The 23,305-nt window shown below is 42.6% G+C and overlaps 1 protein-coding gene across 25 annotated transcripts in view; it reads right to left on the reverse strand.

Moving 5' to 3' along the window:
- KALRN (kalirin RhoGEF kinase) overlaps positions 1-23,305 on the reverse strand; it is a 495,003-nt gene that overhangs the window by 43,124 nt on the left and 428,574 nt on the right. For 21 of the 25 annotated variants that reach the window (XR_011726469.1, XR_011726470.1, XR_011726471.1 and 18 more), the window contains 9 exons: positions 17,474-17,757; positions 16,498-16,602; positions 10,635-10,765; positions 7,002-7,068; positions 5,636-5,739; positions 2,789-2,858; positions 2,143-2,229; positions 1,282-1,374; positions 143-193 (listed from right to left, as the gene is read on the reverse strand). Coding sequence is in view for 22 of the 25 variants with exons in the window: in XM_071746604.1 (XP_071602705.1) it covers positions 143-193; positions 1,282-1,374; positions 2,143-2,229; positions 2,789-2,858; positions 5,636-5,739; positions 7,002-7,068; positions 10,635-10,765; positions 16,498-16,602; positions 17,474-17,757 (992 nt within the window). In the remaining 3 variants the exon portion in view is untranslated. The remainder of the gene's footprint in view (positions 1-142; positions 194-1,281; positions 1,375-2,142; positions 2,230-2,788; positions 2,859-5,635; positions 5,740-7,001; positions 7,069-10,634; positions 10,766-16,497; positions 16,603-17,473; positions 17,758-23,305) is intronic. The other 4 variants (XM_071746600.1, XM_071746611.1, XM_071746614.1 and 1 more) reach the window with 1 other exon arrangement.

Consider the following 23,305-nt stretch of genomic DNA (forward strand, 5'->3'; position numbering starts at 1 on the left):
CTGACTTAAACTAAGTGAAATACCTTATTTAGAATACCAGCAGGATCTTCAACCATTCTCAGTGTGATTCTGGAGTTTTCATTTCTCAGTATAAAGTGGTGTTAGATAACATAGCACTATTGTCTAGGACATGAAAACATACCTCTATATCAGAGCACTCCAGACCAGCTTTTTCACTGTACCTCAGGAAGTCCTGGAGAAAGCAGAAAGGTTTGCATTAAGGCACTTCAGAAAGAGAAAAACAAAAGATGCCAGTTTGAAGCAGAGTATTTAACGTGATTTTCTGAGAAGGAATTTGCTCATCTTAATAAATTCATCTTCAGAGGTTACTGAACATTATAACCACTTCGTAGATATGGAAAAGAGTTGTGGATGGCCACTAAAAACACCACAGAAAAAAGACAAAGGGATTAGCCCTTGGGAATGCTGACTTGGTCCCTGCCTTAAGCCTCAAGACCACACACACTTGAAGATTTTTCTCTCCCCTTTGGCATTTCAGGGAACACGCTGCTGGCCCTTGCATGTGTGCAGTTACCAAACTGATGGCAGCCTGCTTTGAGACTAGTTCAAAAGAAAAAAAAAAAAAAAACAAAAAAAAACCCAGCTCAGAGCCCCAGTACTGCTGGAGATCACAGGGTGTGATTCAGACACACCTGACTCTAGATATTAACTTGAGACCCCTAGGGATGAATTTTCAGACATACTAAGTAATTCCTGTTGTGGACACAGTCAGCAGAAGCCTGAGTGGTCAGACTCCTTGGGATAATGATTACAGTGGGCTCCTCAAATTTTCAGACAACAGTATATTCTGGAAATAAGTTTCTCAAGTGAATATGAAGACAGATAATGATAAACAGAGGCTATAATGTTAATTTGAATCATACGACTCAGCACCAAAACCAGGCTTTATCAGTTCTCCTGTGTATCCTTATTGCCATTTTAAAAAAATCTAAATGAAAGTTTGCCCCCAAACTTCAGAGGAAGGAAAATCCTATTTGAAGTTCATTCTTCTGGGGAAAAAAATTCCAATAGTAAATAAATAACAATAATAAGAATAAATATTTTTATTATCATCAATTTCAAACTCTTCCCACAGATGCTGCCTTCATGCTCTCTGGACATTTTCCAAGGAACTCTGTCATTGGATGTCCATATATAAGCAGACTCCTCTTTCTACTTAATTTGAAGTTATTCCTCAGTTAAAACTAAGGCTGATTTAAAATAACATCAGTTAATGCAAGATGCTGACTATTGTTTAATCCAAACTACCTTTCCACTCACCTTGAGAAGAAGCTGATACTTAGTTATTCTTTGAATGGGTTTGATCAGAAAGTCACTGATGGTCAGCCGCTGGCTTATTTCTTGTTGAACCTCCTAAAAAATGGGGGATTAAAAACAATTGCAAACAACCACAGAGTAATGCAGAGAACACGATAAAATGCCTCAGCGGAGACTTATTGCCACAGAAAGTTGTTCTGCTCTTAATCTTTTGTTTGCAAGAGGGAATTTTAGAGGATTTTAAAATCTGGTATATCCTATTTAGGCAAGGACTGGGTAAAAGTCATGACCGAGCTGGAAGGCATTGGAAAGCACAGATCCCTTCCCCCTTTCAGCTGACTGAGCAGACTGCGTGGTCTGGAGATAGCTTTTTCCACTCCAGTGGGGATTAGCTCACAAACAAGTCCTGCAGAGTGTGCCTCGTGCCCTTGGGTGAAATGAAACATCCTTCCCTTGTGAAACAAGCTTCTTTCACTTTAATATCTAAACATGTCTAGTCCCCTTGAAACAGACAAAGTTATTGGGAATTTATTAGAGGCACCACCCAGCTGCAATGACTTTTACCTCTTCCCCTGTTTGTGGACTACAGATTAAGAAGTCTTATTTTATTCTGGACAGAAATCAATGCAGTTATGGCACTCTGAGGGCCACAGACAGTTAGTACTGGATTATATATTTATTAGAAGCTAACCCCATGAGAATTTGCAATACACAAAATATTTTTTTTTCCCCATAGCAGGCACTTTAGCAGCATGTGCAGTATCAAAATTTTTTTAGAATTTGTTCTGGGGAAACCCCACAGGTCACAGAATAGTCTACTTGCCTAGCTCTGTGTAGCAGTAATGTATAGTGAGCTATGCTTACCTCAAAGTATGTCTCATACTCAGCTACTATATACTCAGATCGTGGCTTGTTTTGGCAATACACCACATACATGTGTAATCGCCGCTCCTGGGAAAACAAGATGCACAGCAGCCTGGTGAGATATTGGCTATTAAAAGATGGCAGAAAGTTGATATGATGTTCTGCTTGGTCTTCCTTATTTTTATTTTCATCAACAGTTCAGTTTGCTGAAGCAGGAAAATAAACTGATAATTGGTTCTGTTCTCCACCTCTGCACCTTAGACTGGTAACCCGTAGGTGTAACCAGTTAAAAACATCATATCCAAACTGTTAGGTCTGAAATTTTTCAAGTGTTCTGCTCCAGCTAATATCACACAAACTTGTCGACCATAGCAGTTGACAAGTAGCTGCCATAACTATATTATGGCAGATATCCTTGGTCACAGCAATTTTGTCCCCAAAATAAGAAGTCTGAAGAAGGCAACAATTAATACTTCAGTTCAATCCAGCTGCTTACTGAAGATACATAACTATAAGACTACTTCACATTTAAATTAAGTTTAGACATGTAAAAGTTTCAAGTTGACACAAGCAGATGTTTTTGGAGAGGAGTCACCACACCCTAAATAACAACTGAAGTTGAGATAGGTAACAAAATAAAACTTACATGCTTAATAAAAAGCTGTGCTAAACGGTCAGGTTCTTGAAGACATTTTTCCAGTTCAGCCAGGAAAAAGCTGAAAGAAAGGATGTCAACATTTCAGAATACTTCTTCAGGTCATCCCAGCAGCAAACCAGAAATCCTTCAAATACATAGGTGCAATTTTAGCTTTATTATTTAATTGTAAATGAAAAGGTAAGTATGGCTTCAGCCCCTAATGGTGGCATTTCTAAAACATCAGATGAGAGCTGTGAAGTATGGAGGTTTTGTCTTGCAAACTACCTGCTCTTCTTTACTATTACAGTGGCTTCATTTTTTAATAAGTGCCAATTGCTACCTAATTGCAAGCGTTGCTTCCCTTCACTGAGAACTCCCAAAGTAAAACTTCTCTATGTACCAATGCACTGTGAAAAGTCAAATGAAGCTTTATCAGGAGTTCTCAGTTGCATGGCAAATTTGGAGTACTGGTCAATGTGAAAGAGATGCAGAGGTTTCCATGTAAATAAACAAATCAACACAGTTTTACTGGTAGAGATTTGATACATTCTGATTTTCACTGTTTCTCATTATATGAGTGTTAGTAATACACTGTAATTCATACCAGTAATAGGAACTCATAAAAACTGTCTCCATCTTGACCTGCAGCTTTGGGAAGGTCATTCATTCTAGTTTGAATGTCCTTAACAAGAATATACTGGGATGCCTAAAAGTGAGGTGTAAGCAGCTAAATTAAACTTCAGAAATACTGGTAGTTTTTTCTATCTGGTAGGCAAATCCTGACCATCTCTTTTTTCCATGACCTTCCTCTTTATTGCTACAGGATCTCTGTCTCAAATGCCTCCAGGGATTCAGTACAGTAGCCAGATTTGGTGAGAGGCCATCTCTACAATGGTCTACAAGAAAGCCCAGAACTTAAAAAAAAAAAAAAAAGATGCATACTTGACAACTGTGTCAAATAAACTTCCCCATCACTATCATCAGATACAGTTACTTCCGTAACTCAGTCCTCCATAAAAGTTAAATTCATCTGCAATTAAATAAACTTCTTGACCAAGATATACAGAACTAAAAATAAGAAACCTCTCTCCATGTGTTACAGAAAACTCCTATCATAACACTTAAACAATGAACAGCACTGGTTAAAACACTGCTGCTGGTATCAACTTAATACATGGTGAAGCTTTTCCTGACTTTTTTTTTTTTTTTTTTGTGCTCAGAAGGGCATCTGTCAGGACAGAAAGACAGGGCCAGGCCATGAGATAAGCATCTGTGGGATATGTCATGGGAAGGACACTGTACTTCTGAATGAGGGGAATATCCAGAGCTGAAGGAAGACCTAGCCCAGTGTCCACCACTCAAGTTTGCACTGCATGCTCAAATTCTAGTTACAGAATCACAGAATCATCCGGGTTGGAAAGGACCTCTGAGATCACCAAGTCCAACCCTTAATCCACTACCACTGTGGTTCCCAGACCATGGCACTGAGTGCCACATCAGTCTCTTTTTAAAGCCTCCAGGGATGGAGAATCCACCACCTCCCTGGGCAGCCCATTCCAATGCCTGATCACCCTCTCTGTAAAGAATTTTTTCCTAACATCCAACCTAAACCTCCCTTTGCAGAGCTTAAGTCCATGCCCTCTTGTCTTACTGGTAGCTACTTGGGAGAAGAGCCCGAACCCCCCCTGGCTCAAACCTCCTTTCAGGGAGTTGTAGAGAATGAAGGTGCTGCAGAGAATTTCTGAGTGGCAGAGTTGAAATGATGAATATACTATCCATAATAAAGACACTGCTCTTCATAAAGTTCCAGTGGAAATGGCCCAGGGTTTGAAATAAGCCTCATACTTCCGGCAGCTTTTTTAAAGCTGTTGTATAATGACACAGTAAGATTTTCAAGGAGCAGGGTTCCTAACACAGAGTCAAATGCATCAGCTAGGACAAAGCATGTCAGAGCTTTCACATGAGAAGGATCTTGAGGGCAGCTGTATTTATCACTCTTCTAACCAATTATTATTGGTATTGTCAGTCTTCATGATCCTACCAGATGCATGTGAAGATGCTTGTGTTGCTGAGAACGACAAGACAGAGGAAGGAAACCATGAGTTTCCAGCATCCCATTCATCAGTGGGATGAATCAAGCCTACAGCTGTGACCCAAGAAACACAACTCTGGTAGCCTCAGCTGCTTTTCTGAGGATCCAGCAAATACCCTACATGCAACAACTCTCTGGGAGCCACACTGGGACTGCTTATGAGCTGTGGATGGACCACAGTGATCTCTTGCACTGAGCCTCTTGTTGTGGCTCCCCAGTGAGGAATGTCAGAGCTGCTGCCACAGAGGACACTCTCTTGTGTGCAAGAACATTTCTGTCACACTGACCAGCACTTCTGGCATGGTGTTTGAGCCAGCATAAAGCTGTACCTGTGAGAGCCAGCATCACAAATACCCTCCCCTGAAGCCAGGCAGTGCAAAGCTACAGCCCTCTGAAGGGTTTTGATTGGGAAAAGGGATTTTATATAAAAACAATGCTTTGCATCATGCAGGTGTGTGATTTTTGATTGGGGAAACAAAGCCCTGCGGAAGGATCTAGAGTATTGTGAAACTGTGGCTAAAAGCACATGAATTAGAACATGTTCTGAGGATTCAAGGTAGCCATGATTTGTGAAGTTATGAAGCAGCACTTACAAACCAACAGAGACCACTTAAAGTGAGGCAACGTCCTTTGGAAGTTCAGCCCTGAATGACCTGCTGATGTTCAATTAAAAGCAGCTTAGACGAACAGACACCATATAACCTAATTCTTTATGGACAAGCAGTTAGAAAGGTGCTTCAAAAGGAACTAAACCAAAAACTTACTCTTTGTGCCAGTCATAGATCTGGTGAATATTGCCAAATACTATCTTGTCTTTCCCTTTCATATCTTCAGAAACTCCTTTTTCTTCTATTCTCTTCATGAAACCCTTTAGGATTAATGATCAGTGATAAGCAAAGGAAGCATATTTACACTCATTTTTTTTTCAAAGAAGAGCAAGTTTTTCTAAAAGATTAATGTTTAAAATTTTTTACATTGAAAATGTCTAAAATACTTTGTGGACAATTAAAAACCAGAAAGCTCTCTAGATACTTTGAATTACATAGTTTGTTTAAAATAAAACTTGAAAGACTTTGTTCTATCTACAGACACAGAATCATTAGAAGCATTGAAGTCACAAGTGCAATTAGAACATAAAAATTAAACCAAAGCAGCTCATCAAGCTCTTGCCCTCCTCAGAAAGAGTAAGAAGCCAGACTCTGCATAGAGCTCTTCCATTCATCACCATGACTATTTTGTGAGAGCACAAAGCCAAGCAGTTAAGTGTAAAGAGTCATAAAAATAAGATTTTTCACACTTCCTGAGAGTTTTTTATCAGTCTTTGGAGCACTGCAGACCTGTCAGGCTTGCCAGTGGAGCATGATACAAACAGAGGGTAAGACAAAGTCGGATGCCTCAAGTTGGAAGCTGTTGAAAAATCACTGTTAGGTGGGCTAATGGACTAGTGAGTGCCAAATGCATTGCTGAAAGCCCACCTCAGTCATGTGCCTCCAGTTCTGAGTCCTTCCTGGGGAAACAAATGGACTCTGCAGTGAGTTGGCTCTGACAGGTGATTCCCAAGGGTCATCCAGGTCTTACATGTTAAAGCCTAAAGAACTATGACTATTTTTAACAGAAAAAATCCAAACCTCTATTTTATCTCCAGTTGTTTGTTTGTTTGTTTTTCAATATATAATTCATGGGCTATACATATACATCAGCACAGATTCCAGCTTCTGGAAAGGTACTCAGACACAGGACTTTAGTCCAGGTGCAAACTCAAGTAAAGTATGCATTGCCATTACTCAATATGACAAAGAAAACTCAGAGTAAGCAGTAGGAGCATAAGTTATTCTGCACCAGTGCCCTCAAGGCTGCATTAGAGCAGAAAGAGTTTGCCACAAGCAAGGTAGCCAAGAAAAACCTTTGCACACTGGGGCTGAAACCTAAAATACAACATTTGTTCGATGGAAACAAAAATAGTTTCCAAAGGCACTTCTTCTTGTTTCTGTCAACATGAGAAGGGGACCATGGAAGCAGAGTGCAAAATAAAGCAGCTTGTTTCTCATGCTGTATTTTTTGCTGTCACTTTTCAGCATGGTGCTTTTCAGTGGGAAAACATTTTGCATAGCAGGGTTTGCTTCAGCTCACCTCCACAACAGTTCCCAAGTCTTTGACGTAGTCTTTTTCAGTCTGTACCAGCTCATTTAAGACAAACCTAAATTAAAACAGAACACACACATATTTTACCATATTCCTTGACGTTTGTCCCTCTAACCACATATTACCCCACCATCACTCCAGGTCACGTACCACGACTCATTCTTCACTCACTCAGTGGAATGTAAATGACAAAACCATCCCATTTCAGGTCAGGGGAGTTTCAATTCTGTTAACCACTCTTTCCTCCTGCCTCTTTTCCCCCTTTACATCCCAGGATGGTGCAAGAGCAGCAGCACAACCAGATGCCTGTACTTTGAACTACCCCTCCCTGCTCTCTTCTCCTCCACCCCCCCTGCAGCCCTCCTGGTAGCAATGGGGACATGTCCAGACCCATTTTGCAGCAAGCAGGAGGAGACTTGGAATTGGGCTTTGCCCAAGATTCACCATTCAATTTTTAATTTGGAGTTTTCAAACAGTTGGAAAACAAATCCTCCCCTTCCCATCATAACCAAGAGCTTACTCTTTCAGATTAAGTAATCTATGTGTGGGTGTCAGATGCTTTACATTGATTTCAGAGCTAATAGTCCTGGGCAGTGGAGTCATCTAATGAAGGCCTGATGGGTGCAAACAACAGCAAGCTAAAAAAAGCCCCTCCTTTGTAAGGCAAACTGACTAATCACATCATGTTCTTTCTAAGGACAATTTTAAAAAGTTACAGTTTGCTGCAGAGTTTGCCTCTCAATTACACCAATACATAGATCTGGCACATGACAAATAAACTCCCTCTGTGATGAAGTTTGCTATGGCAGTAACAAGGATAACAAGAAAGAGGAGTTCTTTCATGTCTAATATCACTCTGCTCACATCAATCAGCAGATTGACCCACTTGAAACAACAGGGCTGAGGGCAGCCAGTGCTGAGATAAAAGCCCAGTCTAAAATATGTAGAGGGAAAAAAAAAAAAAAAAAAAAAAAAAAAAGACAAGGAGACACTCAGTTATGTGAAGTTACTGAGAAAAATTTTGCTCCTGCTGTGCTCCCAAGATGTCCCTTTCTCAGACAGAGTGGAGGAGATACTAAAGACACGTGGCAGGAAGGAGTCAAATAGCTTCTTCTTGTTCATTTGAGAGTGAAATCCATCCCCCTTGGCAGAAGACAGGGCTGGCAGCAGCAATGCTCAGATGCTTGTGCTCTCCGAAGCACCCTGCCAAGTTGTGTGCCTGAGCAGTAAACATGAGCAGGGCAAGAGGCTGCACAAAGCAGCAGCGTGTGGCCTCAGCAAGCATGTGCTGTGCAGTCCCCTGTTGCTGGCTGACCTCCCCTGTCCTTGCAGAAGCCTTGCCACGTCCCCTCCTGCAGGGAGCATGCCAGGAGGTCACTCTCCATCTCTCACCACCTCTCTCTGCACTGCTCCCCATGAGCACAGAGAGCTGCTGAAAAGATGGGGACAACCTTTCCCACCCACCCATTCATTGCCTCTCCCACACCCAGGTTCCCCTGGTTTGAGTTACTGCGAGGGTACATCTGGCCAAATTCTGCTATAAAAATGAAGCAGCAAGTTAGCTGCAGCACTTAATGTTGCCACATATGCAGGCTGATGGGTTTGATTTAAAAAACAGTGCAGTGACCAGCTGTCTATCAGGTGAACAGACTAAACCTGCAAATGTACACCTTTACACCTTAGAGGTACTCACAAATTTAAGGTTTCTAAGGTGCATCCTGTCACAAATTCAAGTTCACTCCATCTCATCTGGTAACATGTAGCAAGGACAGGAAGTTTCTTGGCAAGTACCTGCCTTGGTCACCAGCAGGTAGTGACTACACAGCTGTATTTAAAATGGCATGAACTGGAATAACCACAGAGGCTCCTCACTTCTGGTAAGTCTGAATAGACAGATATTTTGTTAACTCTGTATTGAAACTATATGGAACAACATTACTCAATGAGACTGTTGGTTCATAGAAATGCAGCAATCAAGGCTGATGGAACAGGGGTTTCCTAAGGCTGGCATGCTCATGCTGCCAGAGGCACAGGAAATCATTGTCCATGCCTGTGCAAGGGTTCAGCTGCTGGTTTGTGGGGAATGGGGTGTGTGTGTGTGTCACAGCTCAAGTTTGGATCTCAGCTGCCTCACACAGCTATGGAATGAAACACAGCAAGCTGCAGATACAGAACACAGACACAACGGAGCTGGAGAGGAGACATCTGTCTTGTGCTGAAAGCCACTAGCAGGTGCTCCTAAACATCCTGACGTTTAGGAAATCTGGATGGAAGCAGCCACTAATTACACATAACACACTACCTGTCCCCCTGCCAGAACTGTCACAGTCTAGAAAGTGTTCCTGTATCTGTGCTTACAGTGGCAAAAGTCTCTGCACTAAAACCACAACCTACAGCCACAGCTGCCAGTTATCTAATTAATGAAGTTCTAGCAAAGAAAGCCCAGATCTTGCAGTATTGAGGAGCTCTTAGGAGACAAGCGTGGGCAGAGATGTTCCCAGGGAAAGGCTGACAGCTGCCTAGTAGAAAAACTGCTCCCATTCAGAAACACATCCAGGAGCATCATGTCCCTGCCTGCTGCTGGGAGCTGATCCAGCCCCTCACTGTGTTGCTTTTCTGGCTTCCCACAAGCTGCAGGAGCAAATGATGGCTTTCACAGACCTGTGAGACTTTGCTCCTGCTTCCTTGTCTACACTTAACTTCCCCCTTGTCCTCCCCTGACTTGGTTTCCATCCCTTCTTGACATCCTTCCCAAGTGTGCTCTTCTTCTTCTTTCACCTCTCACCTTACCACACCCCAGTGAGACCCGTATGGATTACTACTTTTCCCATCAATGTATGATTTCATTAGATGATTGCAGTTACTGGTTTTAGTGTAACAGAAGCTATAAAGGAAATAGTTACCTGAGCTCTCTTTCATATAAGTCTTGATTCTATTTCCCCAATTCTCAGTGTCCTTCAGCCGAATCATGTATTTATGTTTAATCATTGTAAGTTTTGAAGACACAGGTGTTACTTCTGCTACATTTATGGGAATGTACAGACAATTCTAAAAAAACAACTTTCATGAGCTGTCACTCATTCCTTTCCTCTCACATTACCATGAACATGAGGGTTTCCCCAGTGGAACTTTTTCTTTGGTGGCACATTTCCACCACAAATGCATCTGAATTCTGCTCCTCCCTTTGCTAATAGCTAAGGGAAAAAAATCATTACCTTATTCAAAAAACCCTAGTGGGATTCTCTGTACTTTTCCTTAAAGGCAGCTAACAAGATCAACCACTTATCCCTCTTTGAGAGATGATTTGACCTCTGACAACACAGTAATTACCAAGGCAAACACCTCAGCAATACTTATCAAGCTCTTAAAAGACCTGTACAGCAACAGATATTTGCTTTCTGGGGTAAAAGCTGCAAATTTTAAACAGTGATCAACTCCCTGGGTGTGCAAGTGCTTTCATGAGAAGTATTTTTACAGGTTACGAAAAAAGAAGAAGCAAGCAGAACACAGTTTTACTTGCAGTTCCATGCTCATTCATTGACTACAATGTATTCTTTCAGCACAGCTACGTGTCCTCCTTGCCTGCATATTTCAGAAAAAAGAACCAGCACAACTACTTACATCCTGCCTCTCATTGCTTTGGCTTTTTGTTCCTCTTCAAGGTTTCGTGGGGGAGTTGAAGGTGTCATTCCTTCATTTAAGCAGCCAGTGGCATCTTTTAAGCCTCCTCGGTAAGATCCTCCTTCAAGGGTCTAAAAAAACCCCAAAGAATGATAGAACAAATGTTATCCTTGAACTCCAGAGTCAGTGTTATCTTCTGTTTCAAGTCAGCTCTGCAATCAACACAGCAGCATAAAACCAAGCAGAGTATTCAGCAATACCTTTCTGCAGGACTTGGTGAAACACAGACTAGTTTTAAATTGATATAAGGCACCACCACCACCACCTCCCCTCTCCCCCCCCCCCAAAAAAAAAGAAAAGAAAAAAAAAAAAAAGAAAAAGGAAAAAAAAAAAGTCATTAAGCCAGAGAGGATTTTCTTTTGCTAGAAGATGGAAAACAATGTTCCAGTAGTCCCAGGATGAGATAACTCTTCCAAATTTTTTCAAAACAACCTGAAAATATCCTGGTGTCTCAATCAGAGTCAGTGTTAGGCAACAGGAGGTCAGTGTTTTCTCTGCCAAAGACTGAGAGGTATTCTTCATAGTAAAACACAAATGGAACATAAATAAATTGATACATAGTAACATTCCACAGTAATTAAAGTTTCTCTAAAATCCCATGAAAATAAGAGCAGTTGATCTAACAGCCTGCCTGTACAGGAGAGGAAAAAAAGTAACCTCTAAAAATACATCTAACTGGATTAATTACTTTTCCAATTTGTTAGTCCCTTAATGGAATAAAACTATTTTGAGTAAATTTTCTGGGAATGCCCTTCTTGGTTTCCCATATGACTAAGAGCTCCTTCAGCACTTAGTCTTTATGAAGCCCCCTGTGACTGCAGTGCACCTTCATGTACCAACATAGCAAACAGAAAATATCAAAACCTCCTGAAACAATTCACTACCTAAAGCTGCTGGCACTGAGTCACAGTCATTTAATGCTCACTGGGCTTTTTTGGTTTTACTCTTTTTATTCTTCCAGCATATGTGAGGAAATGAACCTTCTTTTTCAGACTCATCATAATCCAGCTTTAATCCTGACTTGTTAATTAAGTTAAACTAGCTCAACACAAGCCTTTACCTAATTTTAGAGGTCCTGGGTCATTGAGGAAGGTTTAGCTTTTATATTAACATTTGTAACTGTTTCAGAAAAAACTTCAGAGAAGCCAAGATCCTTTTACTCTTTATTCCACAGACATGGAACCAGAGTGAGACAGTGAACTATACTGAAATTTTTTATCCCATTAAATCAAGAGCATTTTTATTGCTCATTCCACTCCCTGTCAGGTAGAGTTGGCAAGGCAGATTAAAAGCAACACATGAATATTTGTAAAATTAAATTACGGCTGCGATAGTTCAAGCAGTTCTTCTCTTTAGAGGGTCTTTTCAGGGAAGCCAGAATACAAAAAAATTCACATGTTGTATAGTAAAACTCCTGTTCCTCAGAACAAGCTTTAAAACAAAACATCCTGCTGTGTAAAAAAATTGAAAGAATACCAACAAGACCCCAGGAAGAGTACAGTACAGTAGCCCATAGTCTGCAAAGCCTGCTCCAGAAGTGCCTTCAGACTCTGCAGCACTGAACCTACGTGGCAAAGTGAGAGGCAGATTTTGTCTCATGTGTGGAGCAAATAAATTAGATGTTCCACTGAGAAGCAGAGCACATAGGGTTAATAAAAGCACAGCAGATGGAGGTGGAAAGCAAGGAAAACAGCAACAAAGAGGCAGACTTTCAAGACCTTCCCTAAAGCAGTATTTGACCTGTCGTGTACAGAGTTTTCACAACACTAAACTTACCAGCTTAGTTTTGACCAACTTTTCTATTGCACTGACAAGATCCGCAGCAGTTGGGACATCAGAAGAGCTCTGTCGAGCAGCTAGCAAAGAAGAGGACTGCAAGACACCAGGTTGCAAAGGAAAAGCAAGTTAGCAGGATGAGAAGGGAGCAGGAAACCAGTGAGGCAGCTTCTGAGACAGGAGAACAAATGTGGAAAGGGAGCAGGAGAGTTAGAGCACCACAGGCATTTCAGGTGAGTGGGTGTTGCTGTATCAAACAAGCACAAAATTGCCACCTGTGTCCGGCTGCACATCCCCCTGCAGCATTCCCAGGCTGGGAATCAGGAAGCAGAAGCAAAGAATTGGAGTTCATTTGCAACCAGGCTACTACAATACTCTTACTATCTGTTGGCTCCTCCTTCAAAGGACATTTATAGTCTTACAGGCTCCAGAAAATTGATCTTCTTACTGCAGATGTAAGAAATGACCCCCTCCCCTATACATCCATATTTAATAAATGCAGTTAAGTATGAGGTACATGTGGAGTTACAGGCAACACGGGAGGGAGACAGGGGAGAACAAATCCTTCCCCATCCCTTCCTCACAGATAATTCCAACTCCAAACAAACTCAGATGACACCTCATCCACAAAACTTCATTCCTCTAAAACACCTATCTTCTCTTGCACCTCTCTGCCAACAGAGGAAACACTCCTGCACATCTCATCTCTCCTAGGCACCTGGTGGCACAGGAAACATTCTCTGGAGACGCTCACCTTTCCCTAATGACATTAGGTGGAATATTTTCAGTCTTGCTTCTCTAGGCCTGTCTGCTGGTCACAGGTATCTGATTTTAGGTGCCTGACACCATGTAATGTCTGTGGATGTCTCCACATTCAGGTAACCATGACTAACAGTTGCTGCCTGTTCCCAATCTGCAGAAACACTGAGACCTCATCAACATGTTACCCAAGCACTCCCCGTGACACTGTGAAGACAGGCTTTGTGAAAATTTCAGCTTTAATTAAAGGTTTTTGCTTCATATGGGTCTTTTCATCCCTTGGTCTTTGTCCTAAGACCTCCCTTTGAAAACCCAAACTCATGCACTAGCTATGGGAATGGGTATTTATTAGCTCACCTACATTTCTTCTGAACAAAATACGAGCACTTACTAAAATTACAAGCCCCCTGATAACCTGCTTTTGGCAGGCTGACATGGACTAAAGATTTTTACAAGTTCTGCATTATAATTATTAAAAAGCTTATTCATCTTTCAGCTGCTTAATAAAGGTCTTCCAGGGAGCACGTTTTTCAGTGAATTCAGCGTGCAGGTGCCAACGAGCATGTATCTGAGATTAAATAGTGCTGGGGAGTGAGATGTGGAAATGTGGTGGCAGGAATTAGGCAGCTGGCCACCTCTTCAACCAGCCCTTGGGGGAGGTTGCTCATGTTGAGTGACACAGCCCCAGAAGGAGGAAAAAAATAAAATAAATAAATAAAAAAAGCGGAAAAAGACTAATCTCAACCAGAAGACCTGTGACAGAACAACCTGCCACTCATCATCTGTCTTTGACAAATAATGCATCTAATCAACAGTTCTAATTACAACAACAAAATCTACAGGTAATCAGGCTGGTAATTGAGGAATCAGGCTGGGAATGCAGGAATTTCATACAGATGTAAAAGCTCAGCCTGCCTGTTTCACCTGCAGTGCTGACAGAGGTGTCTAGGGAAAAATGCTGAAAACACTTTGAAGAGATACTGGACAAATGCATAGATGATAATCATCAAACATAACTATTCTAGCAGGCGAAGTCCAACTTTTGGATGCACTGAACAGCTGCTGCTCTCACTTTTTTAACTGAAATTGCTCAATATTTCTGAGAAGTAAATAATTGCAGGATTTTGAAGGGAGAATTTGTTGCCTACATGTCTTTTCAGGGAAAAACAGAACTCTCACAGTGACTGATGAGAGAGTGGTTTGTGTGGGGCAGATCAAAAAATGGTATTTTTATTTCCCAGGAAGTAAATGATGAATTTCTAATGTGAAGATATCTTGCAATTTTTCTTTATATAAAAGCCTCCAGAGTCATGATCCCTGCTGCCTTGCTAATGGGCTCAGGAAAAGTTGCCACCCTCTGCACCATGCAGACACCACCCACCTACCACTGCTGCTTCCCACGCTGCTGCAGGTCTAACCTCAGCCCTGCCTCTTAGCAGTAGCAGGACATGAGCAGGGAACTCTGCCCAAATGAACACCATTAAAGGGGTTTTGGCTTCAGCAGGACTTAAACATTGCTAACGTGGTGCCCCTATGCCAGGGAATTCAGAAGCCATGCTTGTGAGCTTAAGATTTTTTTACTCCCATGCCGAAAAGTGAGTAAGGGAAGAAAAAGAGAGAAAAAAAGGGTTTCAGATGTATCTTGCTCTATATAATCTTTTCTTTTAGGAGTGGGTGAAGAAGCAGGATGCCAAAACACTCTTACATAGCTTAGACATCTGGAGCAGACAACAGTTAGGTTCCAGAACTTTGGCGCTGTCGGGAATGTATTAAAGAAAAACTGAAATCACGTGGCCTGCTAAAAACCAAAAAGTGACCCAACTTTCTTGTTCTTCTTTTAAAAAAGCAGTTTTGTTCTTCTTTAAAAAAAAAAAAAAAAAGGCAAACAAACTCAAAACCATTTTGTTAAACACCACAAGGAACAAGCCAGGAGCAACTGCTGCATGGATCCACCACAGCTTTGCTGACCTCTCACCTCTGCCGCTGGCCACGCAGCAGCACACACAGCACTCAGAGGGCAAGAGTCCACGACTCCAGCTGCCTCTTTCTGGTCCTGCTGCCACCACAATGTCATAACATTTCCTGACAGATTAGCAGGAAGCCCCCAAATCCTTTACTCCATCATTCTGCTCCTTAAGTACCAGAAATAGTTGCATCCTCCTCTCTCAGTATTTCCAAACTCCTGAACCTCCCCCAAGAACATTCTAGGTTGTTTGGGTTTTTTTTTTTTCTGACAATTTATTAATCTCCCCTATCCTTGCTTCTTTGCATGCAGTAATTACAATCAGAGGATAGAGATACAGAAGTGGCAGTGCTAAAAACAGATGCCAGCAGGAGAACAGGAAAGAGTGAAACAGGAGGATGGATTTCTATGAGGGAGACAACAACTCCAGGGAAGGGTGGGGGAGGACACATGCAGACAGGACCTGCACTGACTGTGAATGCAAACCAGTGTCATGGCCACATTCACAGATTCTCACTCCAAGTCCAAGAGAGCTACTGAAGGACCCTGCAAACCACTGCACCATCTACCACAGCAAATTCTGACCTAATATTCAAGAGACCCTGGCTAACAGCAGAGAACAACCACCAGCACGGTGCACAAAGATGGGCAGAACAAAGCCTTTCTCACCCTCCTGAGAGGGACTTCATAAACCCTGTGGGCTTCTGAGCTAATGGACCATTCATTGATGATCAGCCATACATGCCAAAAAATCCAAAAAACAGCACTGTGTAGATTTTTCCATCTGCAAGATTTAAAGCACTTCAAAATGGAGGGTGGATGGTGGGGCACAGACGGACAGCATTCCTGGACCCCAACCACACACAGAGACTGAGTAGAGATCCCAAGCTATCTCACTCTTGGTAAAGGTGGTATTTCTGGATTCAAGCAGACTCCAACATCTGTCCTACCCCTTGGGCCCAGGCTGCCACCAGACACCATTTCTGCTGCTACTGCCAGGCACTTTTAAAACAAATGCAGAGAACACATCTTACCAGCCTGAGTGGAGCTTTTGACCACACAGAACACAAGCACACGATCAAGATATCATGAAATGGGATGCCAGGGCTAAATTGCTCATCCAGCACAATTTTGAAATCCATTTGGTGAAAAGTATTAGATTATGATTTCCACATAGGAGTCTCTTATAGCCACAAGTCTAGCCCCTGAATATTAGAAGACCAATATGAATCCACTGTGAGATGGCTACATCAGAAACCAGAAATGCACTTAAACAACAAACTGATATTGTAGGGGAAGCCTTACCATCTCATCTTGGGTTGGATCATTGTCAAAAATCTTCATAGGAGGAGGAAGAGGTGTGTGAGACTCTTCATCTGGTTCATCTTCTCCCCAACCCTTCTTGCTCTTCTGGAGAAAAGTTAAATATAATTAGGAACAGGGATGTGTTTCTTTCATCTTTTTAGATACCTGAGTCCTAACACCAGGCTTTGAGTATGTTAATTCTAACACTGGCTTAATACCTCATCAGGCAGAGAGAACTGCAGGTCATGCTAAGCACCACGGAAGAAAAACAATACAGACATAAGGTCTTGCCAGCTAATCCTAGTGCATTCTAAGAGTTACAGAAATTAGTTTGTAGGTCAGCCAAGTAGCTAGAGCAGTTACAGGTGTCTGTGTGCTGATGGAAAAGTATTTTTTAATTTAAATGAGAACCGCTCAATGTGCAGTTTTTAAAATGTATTCCCATACTTGTGCTCAGTTATCATTACAATTTTTGGCTTGTAATTCCACATTCATTTTATCAGAAAGGAGACATTCTGGAAAAGAACATGCCTGCAGAGAAACTGCAGCTACAAATACATAGCAGATTTAACAGAAACATAGCTATTTTTCTGAGTGTTTTCTTTCAATAAGGACTTACACCGCCACAGTAGGATAAAGGTGATATGAACCTCAGCAATCAGTGGTAACAGCTGAACAAAAATAACTTGATTTCTATCCTTGGCAGCTTTTTAATAGCTTATTTAACAACAACAAAAAAAAAATCTAGTCAGAGGACAATAATACATGCAAACTTTGAAATGTTGTTCCCTGCATATTCCCTTGCTCTTTGGCTGACAACGCTGCCTACATCGCAGCTTCAATCAGTGCAGTCTTATACGTGACTTTCTGTTCCCTTTACACCCTGAGAGAACAGCATTTACTCAAGCATGAATCACACACCACAGAAGAGGCTATCAGAGATACGGTCTCTCCCGCAACAAACAGCAAGACACACCTCATCTGCACTGTCTCCTTGAGGAGTGGTTTCATCTCCAGTCTTTGGTGAGCCGAGGTCAAAGCTCTTCCTGCCGTCTCGCACCTTCTTCTGTTTCTTGATGTTGCTCTCGGTCTTCCCGCTGTTCAGCCGGCGCACGGGACTGGTCAGCCACTTCTTCAGGGTGTTGGTCGAGCGCTTGGGGCCAGGAGAGCTCTGGATGGAGTTGAGAGATGGCTGAGGTTGTAAGTTGGCCACGGAATCAGACTTGCCCCCGTTGTCATTGGAAGAGACTGAATATGCATCTGGAAGGAAACAACGTGGGTGAGAGCTCCTACCAGCACCTCCTCCGTTTCCTAGTGCACATCAAGCACTTGGCAGCCCTAAGCATGAACTTACAAGCTGCCTTGATGAAAGGTTCGTGACCTAATGGCGTTCTCTGTAAACTTTATTGCACACCAGAGAGAGGAATATGACCTGCAATAGGCATTTTTCACAATCTTACACACTTTCCTCATTTCCTCCCATACTATCTCTCCTATCACAGACAGCAAAGTTATCACATTTTTGATGAAAGCCTGAATTTCATGCTAAGTGCTGAATTTCTCACATCCTTCCCACAGATCTCATTGTCAATTGTCAGGAAGAAAATAAGCACGAAAAGCAGATTACTACAAGAGACCTGACAGCCACTAATACTTTGTCAGGTTCCTGCTCCGTAAATGTTTCTCAGCAGTTTCCAGACCCAAATAACATTACTGTCAGTTAGACTACTTATTAACTTTTGAAGGTTATTTGAAGCACCTTAAAATTATCTCCTTTGCCCCTGAAAGCAATTTGCCAGAAGACTTAGCACCTTCTCTAGAGCTAAGAAGCTGGAAGGAGGAACTAAAATATGACAAATTGTTCAAACTGAAACTCCTGAGAAGGAGATACAAGGGAGGATTAAAATTCAAAATGCATTTCATTATACTCAAGCAGAAGATTCTGCTGAACTGTATCCAGCCACAATTATCAATGCACATGTTCAGATTAGCAACTTAGACCCTTCCTTACTCCCCCCAAAAGCAACAGGCCAAAGATGTGCCAGGATAAATCTTTCAAACCAAAGCAAACAAGTTGTCTGAAGCCTTCTCAATTGCCCTTTAGGAACAGGTGCCCTGCTTTCACCTTTCTGAAATCATGGAAAGGTATCTCCCTCCCAAGGGGCAATCAGGGACTGAGATTAAACCCACAGAGTTTATGACAACTTTTTTTTTAAACAGAATTCAGAAATAGTCACACTCTTGTACTATACATCCCAGACTTTACATCAGAAAGCACTCAGCTGATGTTATCAACCACATGTGTACGTCTGAATCTTTTATCCTCTCCAGCAGAATACAAAAATATAAGTTACAACATATGAAAATAGCCTGGTGCATCCACATATTCAGCAACAAATACCATTAGAGATACTGGGGTAGCATGCAAGCTGAGGGAGAGGAAGTCTCCCAGAGAATTGTTACCTATATTGTCTTAGAAGCCAGTTCCTCCTCTGTGCACAGAGCTCCCAGCCCACTGGGCAGAGCTGCTGCTCCCAGCCAGCTATGCACCAAGCAGAGGCTGCAGCCCACCTTATCTGCCAGCTTGTAAAAAGCAGATTGTGAGAGATGCAACATTTTATAATATTTTATAACCACAGGCCGCCTCAGTCAGAATTTGAACCAGTAATTTGTTACATACCTGAGGTCAAAAGTTACGTTTTTAGAACATACGGAAATGATTGTAACAAGCTAGAAGAAGTCAAAGTTCATTTCCCAGACAGGAAGAAAATCCAAATCATCTGTCTTCTGACGACAGGAGAGAGTGTGAGAGGGGCTGGGAGGAGGATGGATCCCAGGTGGAGCTGCTGGGGTTTTTCTGACTCTTCTGTAAGGGCACAGCAGCAGCCTTATTTCAAAAAGGTCTGGGATTCGCCAGCTCCCGCCGATGTTATTTCATGCACACGAAGCTGCATTAGACCAGTGAGTGCAAGATGATATTTGTCAGTGGGCAGCTTATCTTCTACTCAATAGGCTTTAGACAGTCTCCTCTGGCAGGCTCCACACTGTGCTTTATCAGCTCCCCTTGTGTCAGCAGCCTTCAGGGTCCTGTGATGGTGATTTTGATTTTGCAGCGCCCTGGCCCCTCCTCGCCCCAGCAGCACCCACAGCCCCTCAGGTGGAGAGGGAAGCACCAGGGCTCCTGACCCAGGGGATGAGCCCAGCCAGGTGTCTTTGGGTGGCCCCACTGCAGGAGGATTAAATGTGGGAATTACTGGTGCAAAAGGGAGCAGGGCTGCAGTCACAGAAGGAGAAAGGCTGGAAGTGATCTCTGTGGAGGCTGAAAGTGTCAGGGATGGTTTGGATTCGCTGCCTCCAGTGGGGTCTGAGCAAACAAAAGAAACTGAGAAGAACTGAGGACAAGCTGATCTTCCTACATCTTGACTGATTAATGTGCTGAAAAGTTTTTACTCTAGCTTGGAATAATACAGTCCAAGCCCCTACCTCCAGTTGATGGCACGTTGCCAATTTAACGTTTAGTAAGGGGGGAGTTTAAACAGAGCCTGGGATAACCTCCTCCACCCCAAGGATTTGTTCATGAGATGCACAACTCCACCTCAGCCCAGAAGGCTCAAGGCAGGGCCAAACCCAGGAACCCCAAGTCCACAATGGAAGGGGCAGGGACCTCCCTTCCCCCCAGAAAATGTCCCTGTTTTTACAAGCAGGCCCAGCCTTGCTCCCTGCCCCTCCTTTCCCCCAGTGGCACAGCCATGGCCAGACCACAGACAGACACACAGCACCTCAGCACTCTTCAGGCAAGGCTGTCCCAGGGAAGTGACAGTCAGTCATTGCTCCCTTTGATCCTGGGGAAGACAGCCCAAGTCCTGAGCCGGCCTCCAGAGCCACAAGCCATGATGAAAGCCGACCCAAAGGTTTCCAGAGGTAGGTGTGTTACCCCGTGCAATGATCCTGCTTGAATGAAGCTCTGGATTTTCCTGGACAAGGTCATGCCTTGGGTGATGAAAAAAACTGTTTGCCAAGGGGTTACTAAATCTCAGTTGTGCCATGCTGTATGCAGCCCTGGCAGATATAAAGTCTCCTTCTTTCTCCTTGTCTCCTGAAGTGCACTGGCTGACCACTGTACAGCACCTGGGACAAAGCCTGAGCTTATCTTGGCCCACACGTCCCAAGACTGGAAACATGGCCTTATCTTGCCTTTACATGGTAACGTAGTCTCCACTGGCTGGAGGATTGGCAGGGAGGTAGAAAGGAAAGGCTGGTGTAAATCTCCTTGCTCCCCAGACACCACAAGAGCCCCTCAGCATGGGGCAAGTTTGCTCTACCCAGCAGCCTACACAGTGCAAAGCCCTGCCATCTCATCATCCCACTTCCCACCACTGCCACATATGCACTACCCGAAAACCACACCGGTCCACACATAATATTCAGAACCTTTTTTTCCTTTTCTTATTTTAAAGGAACTGCAAATACAGACACATTTGTGAGCAAGTCACACTTGCCATTTGCCAGCCCTGCTGAGAATGATCTCCTTCACACATAAAGCAGGTCACCTCAATATAGTCAGAGTCAGGACCAAGGGCTCAAAGAAGAGCAGAGCTCACAAAATGAGAGACAGAAACACACACCGTGAAAAATCTGCCAAAAAAGACTGGAAACAGCCTTCTAAGCCGTGCCTGTGTGAGCTCCACTGCTCCCACAGCACGTAAGGATACAAACATTTTAATGATGACATTTGATATTAGCCTGAGATCCAGACACCAGGTGGATCAAGAAGAAGAGGAGGACATTTTACAGTGGTAAAAATCACTAGCACATATGTGCTTTGCAAACTGTACTGGTAGGGCTGCTTGGAAACACAGTTTGCTTCAGAGCATCCAGAGGGCACTTTGGAGGAGATGCAGCAGCACACAGTGTGGCAACTCAGGCAGCAGCAAAGCAGTGGCTGCCCTCAGCGTGCATCAGGTCTGCAGGAACATCAGGGCTCAGCAGAGAGCAGTGCTCCTGCTACCAAAGTCTCAGGACACAAGCATCTAAAAAAAGGCATTTGGTGAAGCGAAATGGGTGTAGGGAGGTCAGCAGACTAATGTGGCTGGGTTGATTTCCTGGCCAAACCATTCATTCAGACAGAAGAAGTGATGGTTTCCAAAACACCCCTAAGCAAACCTCCAAGAAACTTCTGGCAAGGGGACTGCGACAGATACTCAGCCAGACCCAACAGCTTTAACAGTCAAAGCTTTTGCACTGCCAGAGGCATAAAATATTTGTCCTTGTTGATCAAATGAACAGACATCTATAAAAGCACAATTTTTTTACTTGAAAAATGAAAGGTTCCAGTCCTGTGCAACCCTGAGTGACAAGAAAAAAATAAAATCTCATAGACCTGTTTTTTAGAGGCACAGTTGTATTCCCATTTGAATCAGCAGGAATTACTGCTGGAACATAAGTACAAGGCATTTTATTTTTACCTCCCTTTTCCCCAGAGCATGCTTGGGAGGGGAGGACTGTCTGATCAGGCTCACGCAGCACCAGACTCATCTGCAGAAACTCAAATCTCTAACAGGGTAAAAGGAAAAGGGAAGGGCTTTTCAGAGTAACTCAGAACAAAGTATCATGTGTCTCTTCTTTTTGATCCATAATAACCACAGATCACGTATGAAAAGAAAGAAAACATGCTCCCATAACCAGAAGTTAATACAGAATACAGCTATAAAGATAGATAGGGGACTAGGGCAGGACACAGTCTTGCTTTAGGTGAGGTGAATCTTCTCTGATTCATGTATATATGGGTCCATTTGTCACCTCAGAAAAACAGCCTGAGAGAAAAGAATTTTTCCACAGAAGTCAAAGAAGATGGGCCAGAATGGGAACTCTGTAATCCTATTAGCATGTGCACTTAAATCAACATTTTTTTTTCAGAAATAATTCCACTCATGAATGAAGGCCAATAATGACAATCTGACCGATGAGCACATAATTTAGCTCTGCTATGCTTGACAGAGCCCTTTTTCCATATTTAGTTACCCCTGTAAAATAACAATCCTGACAAAGAAAGAACTGAATCAGATATGGGTGAAACATTACCTCCATCTTTACTTGAGATATTATTTCCTGAAGACCAGGAATCTCTGTACTAGAAAAATCTTGGAAAGCAAAAGTCATTTAGACTCATCCTATGCACAAACACAGCGTCTATGTTAGTATTTCACACTAAACAAGGAAGAATCATATAAACTATTAACATTTACCCTCTCCTGCCCTTTTCAAGAGCACCTTCTTCAGCATCCAGACTGTAGGCTCCAGTTCACAGCTCTCAGCCCCTTAAGGCTTTATACCCTCTCTCGAGAAATGCTGCTGTGAGAGTCATCTCAGATCTGCCCCAGGGCTTCAGGGCTAAAGCTCTACTCCATGGATACAAAGATGGCAGAACAAAGTAGGAAAGCTGCTTCTTTGGTCTCCTCTGCTTCTGTATTAAATGTCCAAAACACTCTCAGTGAAACATTTTTATTGGCACAAGTCAGGGTTAAAAAAAAAATAAATTGTGGCTTAGGCAGATGACAGCACTGATTCCAGTTTCAGCACTAAGAGCCTTTTCTGCTTGTAAAACCTGGCATGGATTTGCAAAAAAATGGGTGGTAGAAACATTTGGATAACACAAAGTCTCTTTACAACTATTCTTCGAGTGAAAACACTGGTTCATAACAATGTAAATAATGAATCTGACAACTTTTAATGTCAACAGATAAACCTTCTCCTCAGGCAATGCCTCCAAAAAGGGTCCCGTGAATGACATAAGTGAACGCAGGAAATT

Source organism: Heliangelus exortis, chromosome 6 (genome assembly GCF_036169615.1).
Source record: "Heliangelus exortis chromosome 6, bHelExo1.hap1, whole genome shotgun sequence".
In the NCBI taxonomy this organism is placed as follows: domain Eukaryota; kingdom Metazoa; phylum Chordata; class Aves; order Apodiformes; family Trochilidae; genus Heliangelus; species Heliangelus exortis.